The sequence below is a fragment of the Pygoscelis adeliae genome, unplaced genomic scaffold (assembly GCF_000699105.1).
Source record: "Pygoscelis adeliae isolate BGI_AS28 unplaced genomic scaffold, ASM69910v1 Scaffold122, whole genome shotgun sequence".
Lineage (NCBI taxonomy): Eukaryota > Metazoa > Chordata > Aves > Sphenisciformes > Spheniscidae > Pygoscelis > Pygoscelis adeliae.
The window spans coordinates 1,953,397-1,967,872 of NW_008824358.1; the positions used below are offsets into that span (position 1 = coordinate 1,953,397).

Below are 14,476 nucleotides of genomic sequence, written 5' to 3' on the forward strand. Positions count from 1 at the left end.
ATTGATTCAGGCCCAGCCAAGCAGAAGATGCAGCGCTTGCGTATGCCAGGAGGGCTGGGGCTGGCCAGCTTCTGAGTTTGCATTTCGGCTCAGCTGCTAGCAGTGCCCGGGCAGCTCCCACGCTGCAGCCAGGCTACGTGACGGACACTATGTCCATTAGAGGAACCGGCACGGGGTGCATGGGGTAACCTAGCTGTGGGTTCTAGGGGTTCTAGCTGTGGGACCCATTTGAGAAAGACACACTGCATGACCAGCTGAGTCTCTCCAGCTGCAGTGAGGGAGCGGAAGCCACCGGGACCTACTTACAGAGCCCTTCCCCTGCTGCTGGATCTCCGTATCTTTGTCTTACAGATTTCAGCTATTTGAAGATCTTCAAATGCTGCTATTGGAGTCAGAGAAGTTACCCAATCCTCAACACAGTTGTATCCTCCTTAAAGAGCGGGGGGGTTAGAAAATAACATATCTCTTATTTCAATATACTTCAACTGGTTGGCCTAAAGAGGCAAATAAGGCCCAGAGGACCTTGAAAACTCACTAAGCAGCAGTGAATGAAATATTACTTAAAGGAAGCAAAACACTTTCAAGATCTTGACTTTTCTTCTCCTTCTTGAGAATCCAGTATCTGACCAAACAATATTTTTTTAAACTCTGTGTTCACCTCTGCTGCTACTGGAGGCAAGCTTCCTCTAGAAATTTTGGTGTCAGCTGCTGATCTCTATTAGAATAATTAATTTTGCCTTCAGGAGACAATCAATATGATTTTTTCTTTCCCTTTTACAAGGTTTCCGCTCACTTTTGAAAGTAGAAACTCCCTCACTTATGGCTTCAGAAAGAGGGAACCGGCATGGGTGAAGAAGGTAAGGGGGGGGCAGGTACCCCTTAGGACAACAAAAAGATAAACTGACGTTTAATAGTGCTAGTAGGAACACTCAGCTGTCAGAATTAGAGCAGTCACGTAAAACATGACAAAGCAGGAGACCCAAGGTATTTTTACTCAGAGTCTGCTTAATTGAGTAGTTGTCTTCTCACAAAAGCCGAACTGCCTCAGAGGAAGATGCAAGAGAGAGTCAGGCAGATGGGAATCACCATCTTATTGAAGCTATTTTTTATATATAGGATTTTTTTCTACAGGATATTTTTCATATATAGGATTTATTTTGAGAGCAGGGCACTGAACTGGTATCTCGGAAAGTTCCACCTAAGACCTTCCACACAGATCATCTCTCCACTTTGTGAAGCAACAACAGCTTTCCCTCCACCGATTTATTTTTTTAATGGCTATGTCAATTTGACCATGTAACTGTGGAAGCTGCTTCCACAGTTGTACTGAATTGGCCACGGGGAGCAGATAGGGGTCTGTAGCTTCCTTCCTGTGAGGTGAAGTCATCGTGTTCAAATTAACTTCATTTCTGAAAACTCAGCCCTTTTCCTCAGTGTTACACAAGCTTTTATGATATTCTGAAGGGGAATCATGAAAAACAACGACAGCTGGAAGGTAAAAATACCTCCAGAAACTGCTGATGGACGGAAGAGCTGCACAATAACCACTGCTCCTCCTTTTTACCTGTTAGCCCTCATATTAAGATAAACCATGACCCCAGTGCCAGGAAGAACCTCATTTATCTGCCTTAGACTGCTGGATAGGATTAGCTGGGTCTGCCGGTGGGACAACAGCTATGGCTCCTCCTCAGCTCAGCTTCTCTCTGCTGCAAGAGCTCCCGGAGCTCTCCTACCCTCTAGTCCATCAGGAAGGACGTGGTGGGGCTGGAAGAGAGCAGAGCCTTGGGTCTTGCCAGCTGATCACCTGAGCTCAGCGCAGCTCGAGAGGCACGAAGCAGCCAGCCAAAAACTGCTCTTGGTGGTACGACAAACCCATGCTCAGAGCAGGCATTGCCCAGCTTTCCTTCCCTTCCATATGGTGCTGTCATCTTGGAAACTGTGAAGATACTGTCTTGGAGGCTTTGAAGGTGAAGAAGACTTCAAGGAAGTGTTGAATGCAGAAAATAAGCAGCAACAGTTAGGACTGAGGAATCGCTGAGAACAGAAAAGCTGGAGGACGGTAGAGGAGAGGCCATAGCAGGAATAAGGAAGAGGAGAACATGCCCCTCATGAGATATTTTTCTAGAAACAATTGGAAGTACTGGACTGTGAGCAGGGAAGCAGGTGCTGAGGGTGAGTGGTATAGTCCCACGTTGGCTATATGCGCTAAACTGACAGCTCTGCAACCTTCTGCTGCTATTATTTTTCCTTTTAGCCAAAGACAAAACACGCATTAAAGGCTTGTGATTTTCAAATTTTGCATTTCACATATACAGCAGCGAGTTGCATAGCCATCAAAGTGTGCAATGCTGATAATGATACGTAATCATTTGTCTTTGACTTTGGGTGCTGCTGAGAGAAATGCTGCAAAGTCACTCCCCACTGTGACAACAGCAGTAACCTGAGGTGAGACTAGTGAGAAACCAGAAAAAGGCAGGGTTGCACATTAAGGGTTCAAAGGAATAAATAAATATGATACCAGTGAAAAAAAGATGAGAGACAGTAAAAAGAAGTTTCCAAAAGATGACATTTCTTTAAGCTAGCCTAGGTTAACTATAAAGCACTTCTTTCTTCATGGATTTTTACCTTTGTTCTTAAAAATTACATTTCCCTAAGAAAAAGAAAACAGTACCACTTCTAAATAAATAATCAGGACTTGATGTACTGCCAAGGGTTTCTACTAAAGGCTAGGAAAATTATCAGGGTAATTAAAAATAAATTCAGAGTGTGCACATGATTCTTTTTATGTTATAATGTTGTTTCTTTGCACATGCTTTTCCTGGGTTTAAAAAAACTAAAAAAGGGAGAGATAATTGGTAGGGCATTAAGCACAGTAATCATAAAGTCTTGCTAGACTGAATGGTTTTCTTATTGTCCTAATAATTATTACATGACTAGTTGCTATTTCACAGTTCCAGTGAGGGCAGTGGTGCCACCAAAGCTTCCCTTCCAAAGCCATGAGCACTTGAGCAGACTCTTCGAAATCTTCTTGGGAAAAAGAATAGTCTGCCACCATTAATTTTACAGGTTTCAGCTCAGCTATGTCCTTGTTGGAAGAAAGCAAATGGCAATGTGATTGCTGTATCTGGTCTAGCCTCAAAGCAAAATCTAAAGCTGTCAGTTTTTGTAATACGCAGATAAAAATCACATCATTAATCCCATTGTCAGCCAGCTGCCACACACTTACTGAACATAATGAAGCCACTAAAAGGGAAGGGCATGTGTTTTGTGCCTCTAAATGTGAAAATACACCCTTGGAAATGGGATTTGAAAGAAACTAAAACTTATTTTGCACGATCCCCCGAGTTAACTCTGATTTACTCCTCCCAATTTACTAAGCCAGGAATATTATGTTAAATTAAGGCTGAGGATCATACTTCCAAATGCAGTTTCTGAAATTATTTAGAAATGCAGGAAAAGAAATCTATAGATGCAATCTGAGATGCAGACTTTGACATACAAGTCAAAGCGAATTTGGAAAGTTTCAAGGTAAACTTTCTTTCTCCTAAAATAATTACGTTAGGTCATTTGTTGTGCAGTTAAAAATTTAGAAAGGGTTGGACTAATCATGCACTTCCATCCTTAATTCTTTGTTCTTTGGCTTCTGTGCTTCTAGACCTTTAGAACATGACTCTGTCCTGATCAGTCCTGATAAAAATCTGTGGTATGGTACTGGCTATAAATTCATGCTGGTAGAGGGGAGAGCAGTATTTTCTCTCTTCAGACCAACTTTAAACTGCACCATCTGTCCTCCCTGTGGGCCTATGCTTCCCACATTTGTACAACAGCTTTACTGTGTTCTTCCAGAAAGTCTGTATAAAGCTGCAGCATTTGGCTTAAGCGGGTCCTAATCCTCACTGACAGAACAAAGTCCATACTGGAGGTAAGGGGCCTGCAAAATATCATAATTAAAAATTGCTTTTGCTTTGGACATGTCTGCGCTCTTCCAAAGAGCATAAATTTCTGCATATTGGAATCGTAACTTAAAAGTGGCCACACTGATTTTCATTTCTTTTAATTCAGAGGAACAAAATAGCTGTCAAGCCGAATGCTTATATGACAAGTTTTAGCACAAAACACATTTTACAGCCAAGATATAAACCTGTGAATAATGGTGTCTAATGGAAACAATGACAATTCATTCACTTTATGAAAGCACTAGAAGGTGCTGTAGAAAGTGCTATAACAAACACAAAACAGATGAAAGTAACTACCACACGGTCTGTTGAAACTGGGCATCACCACCGCACGGTTTTGTTTATGTTTTGGCATACTGGCATGCTGAAGAACTTGGTCAGTCAAGGTAAGTCCGTTAATAACATTGAAAGGCCTACATTATCCATAGGTCACTTTTTTAGCAAGCAATGTAGCACTATTATTATTTTTTTTTTTACGTAATGCTAAGACATTAGCAAACATGACAAGACAAAGCAAACATCAAAACAAATAGAACACCTTGTGCACATCTGCTTGCCAAAAATGTTTTTTCTTACATAAACTAAACTCAAATTGTGAATTTACAATTATCTTCTCACAAGTTAACAGCATCTTAGACTAGAAAACGAGTGCCGAAAGCTGGGCTCCTAAACTGTCTTAGTTTTTTTGGAATCTTAAAGCATTGTTAACTTTGCTGTGCAAACTATACAGTTCGGACTCATTAACTATAATTCAAATTAACAGGAGCTTCTGGGTGCTCAGCCTTTCCAAAACCATGACAGTACCTAAAAAATTCAGCTCAGACATTAGATATAGTCAGAGACCAGACTTCCATTCCTTGCAGATATGAATGGACTGTCAGAAAGCTATGTGCCATGTTGGGACCTCTCTAAATCAAAGCATATTTCATGGAGCTCAACAAAGTGTCAGATTTAACGTTTAGGGGCAAATTTATTAGCTACAGAGATGCTTCGCATACTTGTTTGGCTATCCTTGGTTGTCATAAGTACATCGTTCCCTCTCCTCCCCAAAGGACCTTAATCTGGAATCCTATCTAAGTGGAGGGAGGCTTTCCAGGGACTTGACTGGGCTTCAGGCCAGACCTTATCTGAACAACGCAACTGCTGCTCACCTGTTAATAAAGGTACATGTGATGTATGTGTGTAGCAGCTAGAACAACAATCAAGTGCTACCCTTCCTTCCCTGAAGACTAAGCTCCATCATCATTTACTGCTGATGCTTTTACTATATTTTATGGTATCACTGCAAATATGCTATGAATTTTTGAAAGATAAGAAATTGGATCTCTCCAACACTGCACCTGTGAGGTAGGTGTTGTGTGAGGAATTGATGAAATAGTGTGATAGTGGTTGAGACATATCTTCATTTAAATCCAGTTTCTCAGGTGGAACAACGCCGTTTTCTTCTCCACTCAGATACCGCATAAATCCATCCACTGATATCTGTCCTGCGAGAAACACAGATCCAGGGAAAGCACCAGTTAATTTCAAGTACAGATTTTGCAACATAGAGATGCTATGTTCCATATACACTTACACAAAGGCGTGTGTGAAAGACCATATAATCATCAGACTGGCCTTCATCTAGTTATTCATATATTCTTTTGTTACTATTACCTCATTTTCAGCCATATAAGTTGCAGGTAATACACACCCCTTTACCTCTACCAAAGAAAAATCATTTCATAATCAGCGTCTACAGATAATCAAGGGCACAGGGGAATCAGAGTTACAGAGGGCTGTAAGCACAGAGAAAATAAATCGAAGCCTATCAAGGAAGGGGATCTGGGGACAAAGGAAAGCATGCTTTCCAGAGAAAACCAAGAAACCAGCAAACAGAGCGCCACGCAAAGAAACAGGTAACTTTTTGACCTCTTGAATATGATTCAGTGTGTGTATATATGAATGCAACCAAACTGCAAAGCAAAGCAAAGCAAAGCAAACCAAAGTAAATGAACCACCTTTCAAGTGGGAACTAAGCTTTGCTTTGCAATTCTTACATTTGTCTTCCAGTTCATATCTCACTGGAGTGCCAGCATAAATGATCATTTCATATGCTGCTGGCAAATTAGAAAGCTGAGTTCTATCCTCCGCTTAAACATCGCCATTGATCTCAGTGGAGCTGTGCTTATTACATCAGGACAAATTTCTCTGTCAAGCCTTCTGCATAAAGCTGACTTTAGGGTTAGTGTCGATTGTGCATTTAGAGATATTGAAGATTAATGCTTAACCAAACGAATTTGAGACATTTTTCTTTGCCTGCTATTTTTGTTCTTTTGTCTAGATTTCATCTGTAGATTTACTCAACCACTTAGCTTTAGTTAATTCAGTTACTGCCTATAATAAAACAGATCTTCTGTATCTCTGAAGAACCTCGAAGCAGCTACGTGCCTGGTGACTCCCAACAATGAGAACTTCTTACCTCTTGTCCCCAACCCAAAATATTCTGCATAGTATCTCTGTTGAAAAAAAAAACTTAGTCGACTGACTATGGCATTGAAAAATGGAAGACTTCAGCTCTACTCCTAACTCTGTTACTCTCTCCTTTTAGGGTCGATCCCTTTTTATCCTAAAACATATAAACTTACACATATTCTTCTAGTATATGAAAACGTAATGGGTAACCCTGCAGCATTTTTGTAAAGTTTGTAACCACACGATGCAAATACAGTAAGTAAAGCATTTACTTAAAATCTGTGCTTGGACCCTGGGATTTGGCTTTTGATCAGAGAGGAAAAAACGTAACGGTCTTAAGTTCAGATGCCTCATTTTCCTAACAACCCAAGACGGTGGCACTAAATGAACCTATTCATATGACAAGAAATGTAGTGACAATACAGAGCAATGCAATTATCACTCATTCTTACGACAACAATTGTAAGACGGTTGGAAGGAAAAACATCAAGTCCATCCCCTATTTTAAGACTGTAATCTGAGTGCAATCTTGTCAGGCTCCACAGCTGCTTTGTTTTAGGGTAATTAATCATCCACAGACAGAGGCCTACGTACTTTCCTTTTCACAAGAAAAAATGTAAGATAGAGAAAATCAGGGAAAAAAAACCCTGCTGAGGTTTTTCATGAAACTAAAGACTTATGAACATCCTATCTGCCGTGTGAATCTACCAGAGAGACATTATGAATGTAAAGAGTATCAGGCGCTATCATGGAGATAGCTTGAGCTAAAATCCACTGAAGAGAAACATTCTGCACCAACTTCACTGGGATATAGATATGGCCCGTGGTGTACATTCACAACACACAAGCAACATCATACAGGAAAAAATGGGTAGGATCTGAAGGGGATAGCTGCCACACGGGCAACCAGCAAAGCCATGCCACGTTACAGTGATTTGCAACTTCTGATGCTTGAGATAGCTCATCCAGAGTCATCTTCAGTATCTCTGTGTTGTTCTGAATGTTTGAATGCGTTCCTTTCAGCCAGACTAGGAGGTTTAAAGTTGCTTTGCCATTAAGGCTAAAATGAAACATAGTAGTTTTCACACACCCAGTTCCTCAGAAAAACCTGTGGCATCATAATCGCACCGTGTTCAGAAAGAAAGGCTTCCATTTTGTTACACAGATATTCAGGTCGATTCATGTAGACATAGTATTCAAATATCTCAAAGTGATCTCTGTGTTTAATCCTCAGAGTATACCTGAAGAACAGGGTCCTTGCAGTCCTTGTTTTTCAGACGGAGACCTGAAGCTGAGGATAAATTAACTGACTGGACAATACCCCATGGAAAACCTGTGGGTTAACCTGGGAGTTGAACTGCACAATCTCTTGAAGCCTGTTTGGGTGCCTTACTCACTTGAACACCTTTGGGATGAAAGGAAGCAAGGCTCAGGCCTCCATTTCGTCCCTTCTCTCTATTTTGTGGTTCATTCTGCTGCTTTGCTTCCTTCCACACTGAATTAAGACAAGGTCTGCAGAGTGGTCCTTCTGTGTGTTGCCGCTGGTATTAACATAAATCACAGCAAGTATTATTCATACGTATAATTACATAGTTTCTGAGTTACACAGTTATCTGAGCTTATGGCTGTAGAATGTTATTTTCCCCATCATAATTAAGCAGTCAGCATTTCAGAAAGTGAAGCAATTTGCAAGTTCAATTACAGCCGATATTGCACCAGTGAGAGTTTGACTGTGGAACGGAGATGGCAGATGTCAAAGGGACTTTGTATCCTGAATATTAAAGAGTAGATTGTTTGTGATTAACGTCAATGATATGCTGAGGCCAACTGCAGTGAGGACGATCCTCGGTGGACAGTCATCCAAAATGAAATGGCCCCAATTTATTGGTAAGATTTGTTCTCTGTTTTCTTAAGCATATTACAAATTTACCGCAGACATTGCCAAGAAAAAATAATTTGTGATCAGTTCTTTCCATTACAGCTGTCACCTTTTACCTTCAGATATATATTAGGAAGATTTAATGATTTGATTAGATATAAAAAGTTAGAGGGGAAAAAAACCACAGCAGGCAAAACCAAAGGGACAAGACAGATTCACTTTTTTTTTTTTTTTGGTCTCACATAATTGTCTTAAAATCATCAGAACCCTAGGTCTTTGATGAAACTTTCAAAATAACCAGTGTGCTTTCTATACTTAAAATTGTGGAGTTAACTGGCTTGTCTTTTTCACTCACCATTGCCGTGTTAAATTTGATCTGATGTCACTTACTAGAACAGGGGCAGACCCAAAGCTCAGCAGTGTTTGTTGAAATGCTACCATCAACTTCAGTAACATTTGGGTCAAGACCTTACTAAATAATCTTAAGTGCAATGCAAAGAAAGAGGAGACTCCAGACAACTCTTTTAGCTATGCTGGCAAAGCCATATCGAGAAGGGCAAACACAGACGTAACCGTAACAGAAGGTATGACAACAGCTGCAGTACTCAGTGAAGATGCTTTCCCTCCGTGGGGTTTGGAGTTCACCAGCACAAGAAATTTATTTTTTTTTCCTCTCAAGTATCTCTTCTCTAATTTATCTGATTAATCAGAATTTCTCAGTAGCGCTCAGGTCACTCACAGTAGTGGTTTATTAAAACACTTAAACAGCACAAACATAAAAATGCCTCCTTTTTCCTGTGGTGTCTGGCCTATTTAGACGTCCAACACTTAACGCCTTCCCACAGTGCCACTGGAACGCCTGTACAGGGCAACGCCTGCCCCGGGCCTGCAGCTCCTCCTCTTCCTCCTCTCCCCTCGGGGCTCGCAGGGCTGTTCCTCGCGCTTTCCCCTCCCTCACTCCTCGCCGCCGGCAGCATTTTGCCCTCTCTTAAGGGGGCAGCCCGCCTCTCCTCACAGAAGGCCCGCCGCCAGCGCCTGGGCGCTGACAGCCAATTCGACATGAAAGCGAAAATTAAGGCTGTTCTAATCAATTGTTCCGTTTTCGACTTAACGCAAATCCACTTCTGCTCACAGGACGAGTGCTGTCTCAGCGCAACTTGCCAAGAAGCGACCGCATAATGTGCCACAGCTGGATGACTCGCAAAGTTTGTCAAAACCACTCAGCTCCTACACAGAACGGAAGATGCTCCGATGCTGTTTTTGATGATTAACGTGGGTTTTTTTTTCTTCTCTGGACTCACTAGGCTGAAGAAATTTGTGATGAATGTCAGCTGCGGGATATTTGATTGTCAAAGCACACATAAGTGACTGGCTAAAGTTTTGTGCAAGCCAAATAAGTAACAGATCAATTTTAATGTTTTTATTGTGCAATGGAACAGGTCTGTAAAATAAAAGAGCAAGTATTGAGGAGAAATTTGAAAGCATCTAATGTATTCTTAATCATAGACATTCCCAATACCTCAAAATTATAAATCTGTAGCTGCACACTTGTCTATAAATTATAAATTATATACAATATAAACTTTTACGTGATTCTAAAAACATATCTGAATTAAAAACTTACAAGAGCTAGAGGCATTGGAAAAGTCTGGAAATGCCTTTACATGCCCCTCTCCATATTTATACATCTACATACCTTCCAAAATACGTTCTCCAAACAGGAAGGAAGCTTCTAAAAGTAAAGGGACCTTGACTCCTCCATGTCTTTTGAACATTTTACCCCTTACCTTCTGGGTGTGAAATGCACAGCAAAGCACCCTCGCAGTCAGGACTGCCCGCTTGCCCACACAAATTGTTATTCACTCTATGAAGTTCCCATGCCATCGTTTCACAAGACAAATCTAGTCCAAACTCAGACAGACCTACTCGAATCAGGTTCTGGCTTTATCCCTGCGCTACTTTTCTGCACTGTGGATTTAAGGTCTGCTGGCACTATAGGTACATGTGTGGCATGCCGCAATACCCTTCTCCCCTTCACTTTTAATTTGGAAGCTGAACTTCATCTGCCAGTTGCCTGGGGGGGAAGTTCGTTGGCAATTGTCCCGCCTGCTGCCTCCAAACCTCATCCTTTATGGCAGAAAGGAAGAGGAAACCCATATAGGGGACTCCAAAAATGTCCCCAGCGTTCAGTGTTTCACCTGCAGCAAAGCGTGAAGCAGCCCATAAGCAAGAAGTTCCACAGGACACCTCGAATGCCGGCTCCATATGACCTGCTTGGTGGTGAAATTCATGGAGAGATCAAAGAACCACCACCAGATTGACAGTCAAGTGAAGTCAACCAAATCTGACTTTTTTTTCACTAAAATTTGGTAGGAAGGAGAAATAATTTCCTACTAGAGGAGTAGTATATGTAATAGGGATGCTGAGAGATTCTGTTGAATTTCCCAGGCTGCAATCAGCTTCATTATATGAAACATGTGAAGTGTTTGTGCAGCAGCTTGATCTTTTTCTGCATCCCTGGCTCCACGTGATTGCTCCAAAATGGTTACAAGGAAGAAAAAAAATAAAAAAAAAATGAAGTGGGAAGCTCTGAGTATTTCACAATATTTTCTTATTAGCTACAGCTACATAATCCCATACTTTTCAAGATCTATTATGTTGGATCAAAGGTGTAAATGTTCCTGCGTGGCAGTTTAAAGAAAAGCACACAAAAATGTAACTGTTACTTTGCCCGTAAGAAACAGGGCTCCTTTGTGGTCAACATTTGTCAGCTCTAATGACAACAGAAGTCACTTCCGTCATCCCAAATTCTTTTTCTTGGAAGCTGTCTCCAGGCAGGTGGCACACTGCTGGCAAAGGACCTATTGAAAATTCACAAACCCTATAAGGGTAATGAAGTGAATCCTCTCTTCTACGGTTCTTGGATATTGTCGATATTCATCAATCAAAATGTTTTCTTCTGCAGTTTATGAGATCTGGAATCTCCCCATTCCTGGGAGATGGCGTTCGCAAATTTGCCATGCAAGAGGAATTCCAGCCAGTCAGCTGAACTGGTCGAGAGGATAGACTGTACTTTGTGAATACACTTCTCGGAGGCTCCTCCATCTGAAGACTTACTGTGTTATCACAAGGCTCTTCACAATCCTCTTTGACTAGGCCTAGAGAACCTAGCACATTTTTCTCATCAGGGCCTGTGACAGTCCTTGTGCAGGACCAGGGCATTACGCAGTTACCTGTGCAAGCGCAGTCATAGATAATGGCCTCATGTAAAACCGTTCTTGTGCAGTTTCCAGGGCTGGCAAAAGCATAAGCTGCTTTTGACACAACAGTCCTTCTCCTGCTGCTTAATGAGACATAGGTAACTCGACAAGGTCCTGCTTTCCCAACCCCTCTAGTGTGCCAGCATGACCAGCATATTGTGCTGGATGTAGAAATGCTCGTGGGTCCCTGGGAGCTTGCCAGCTCATCAACTTGACGATGTAAACAAACCCCTGCTCACTCAACACCTGCAGCACTGTGCCAAGCACAAGATAAGAGACGTGAGGGTTCAAAGTAGGGCTTGAGCTTCTAAAAGAAGCTTCTTCACCAGTTCGGTGCCCTCTGCAGAGGCCCAGGATAAAGGTCAAAACCCCAGCAGTGTCTGGAGGAACTCTAAAAGTACAGCTAATCCTGCAAACTTTAACATCAGCCTTTGCTTGTCCCTTAAAATTTGTGGACGTTTTGTAAGACAAAATGTGCATTTGCTTGTAAGCAGTCAACAGGTTTGGCTGCATGGATCTTAAACATTTCTTTCCATATATTTGCAAACTTAGTAGAGCCTTCCATTTGTTTACGCCCATGCTGTTATCCACTCAGTTATAGCATAACTGGAAGGCAAAATTGTGCCAAGAGATGTTATTAAAGTAAAAAAGAAAACAAACAAATAAAAAAGGAAAAGCGACAATTAATTGGCACCTCATATCTCCCAGCCAGCAACACAGAATTACATTAGTATTTTGTCTGACAGCAAAGTCAGGTCTATTCCAATGCAATCTGTAACATTAATCACATTCGCTGTAATCCCATACAACTGAGCAGTCCTCTCACCGCCAAGTAAAGCAGATATTTTATAATCCTGTGAGAGATCTGTACAATATGCCCCATTGGGAATCCTATTTCACAAACCAGCACTGCAATTTACAGCTCATTAGGTATTAAAATTTTCGTGCCCGGTGTAGAGCAGGATGCATATACCCCCGGTGTGTCTCTTGACCCTGGGCACACATTAGCTACTCTATGCTTTCTAGCTTTGTGAGCCAGCAGAGAAGTTCACAAGGACGAATCTACATGAAATTCACACTGTGTGGGACACGACGTGCCAGAGCCACTCTGATGACACTTGCAGCATTTGCATCCAAGTGATTTTGGAAGTGATGCTGAAACCCGTTTGGCTTTCCAGACACGCGTGCTATCACTATATTGCTATGGTGTAACTGGAATTTCTGTCTGTATTCAGTTTTGTAAACTAGGGCAGGACAGGACTGCTTCGTCCGAGCAACGTCCTCTTAATAGCAAAGTCATCACAAGGAGAGAATATGGTACAAGTCAGCCCGGACTGAAAATGCCAGAACCCTACAAAAGCATTACTGGACTTTACCCCAGGAACGTCAGTGCTGCTCTATTTTAGAAAAAAACACTGGGGACAGAAAAGACTCTCAGGCCTCAGGTCAGGATCTGCAGGTACTTCAAAATATCTACGTACCAACCGTCATTTACACACCATAAGCAGAAGTCGTCAGTAACTCCTCCATTTTAGCAATTTTCTCAATGATCAGCAAGGGGAAAAATTCGTACCAGTCAGACAGTTTTATCCAATTAATAAATAAGTAGAGGAAGGGCAATACATCTGAATCGCTGTATCTGAATATTAGTGAAGCATTTAATAAAGTTTCTAAATTCAAATTTTTCCTTATTGGAAAAACTAATCTGCAGAAAGCACAGATAGAAATAAACTGAGGTCAGACTAGAAGATCAGAGTTTCTTTGAATTTGAAAGCTGAACTTCACGAAAGAAGTCCGGAGGCTGCCACACTACTGATCAGCAGCAGGTCTGGTTTCACACGGTCTTTAATAATCTGAAAAAGTAGAATCAACAACACAGGGTTTAAAGAACAGACAGTTCTCTGGGAGCTGTTATCAAAACAAGATGGTAAAGCTGTAATGAACCAGGTAAATGGGACGGAAATCAAATAAGATCACACAAATAATAATTCAAGCTAGGCAGCTAATCATTCAAGCAAAGAAAAATCCAAAATACAGAGCTGAATTGGGAGGAAGATGCCTAGAAATCCATCATCCCGAAAAGCAGACGAGATGCAGAGAACAGCAATACATCTGTATGCAGCTGCATCAAAAAGGTGGTTGGAAGAAAATGTAATTGATTGGCAGGGCATTTTACGATCAAATCGTTGATGAAAGAGGTAAACATGCACGGCATCAAATATATCAACATTCGTACCCATAACTAAACCTAACCACACAGGCGATCCTGCAGATTTAATGGACACAAGTTAAGCTTAACTACTGACAACACCAAGGACCTTAACGGGACCACTGACACTGCACCCAGTCCCATGACTCCAGTTTTTGACTCCTTAGTATCAGAAACGTGTCTGTGTACAGAAGATTATTTAGAGAAGTGTTATGAATAATAACGTATGTCACAATATATGCCAAACCAAGAAAGATCAAACTTTACAAGATGTAAAGCTGAAGTGGCAATTACGTAACGGTCAACAAGTGTTTTAGGCGTAAATGATAAGGATGAGGAAGAACAGTTCCAGAGGCCAAAGGCAGAACCAAGTAATGAGATCAGAGTAAGCAATGGAAAACTTGGGGTGAGTGTTTGAAAAAGCTCGGCAGTGCTACAACTAATTGCGCTAGGAAACAGTCTTGCAGCGGATTTATTGGTTGTCTCATTGCTTAAATCCTTTAAAGTCAAACTAGGAGAATATCCCGTTGTTTTCAAATCTCATTTCAGATTTCTGAACTTAAAAGAAAAACATAATGGACCCAATTCTACCCTCAGTTATACTTGCTCAACTACTTTCTGTAATTAGACAGTTACCTGGCCACAAACCAAAACAAGCTTTGGCAACACGGTCTTGAAAAAGAAACAGAAAACTTACTCAGTAAGAAAGGAATAGAGC

The 14,476-nt window shown here is 41.3% G+C and overlaps 1 protein-coding gene across 1 annotated transcript in view; it reads right to left on the reverse strand.

Moving 5' to 3' along the window:
• PLCB1 (phospholipase C, beta 1 (phosphoinositide-specific)) overlaps positions 1–14,476 on the reverse strand; it is a 311,317-nt gene that overhangs the window by 117,962 nt on the left and 178,879 nt on the right. The window contains exon 9 of the mRNA XM_009319577.1: positions 5,297–5,443. Within this exon, the coding sequence (XP_009317852.1) occupies positions 5,297–5,443 (147 nt within the window). The remainder of the gene's footprint in view (positions 1–5,296; positions 5,444–14,476) is intronic.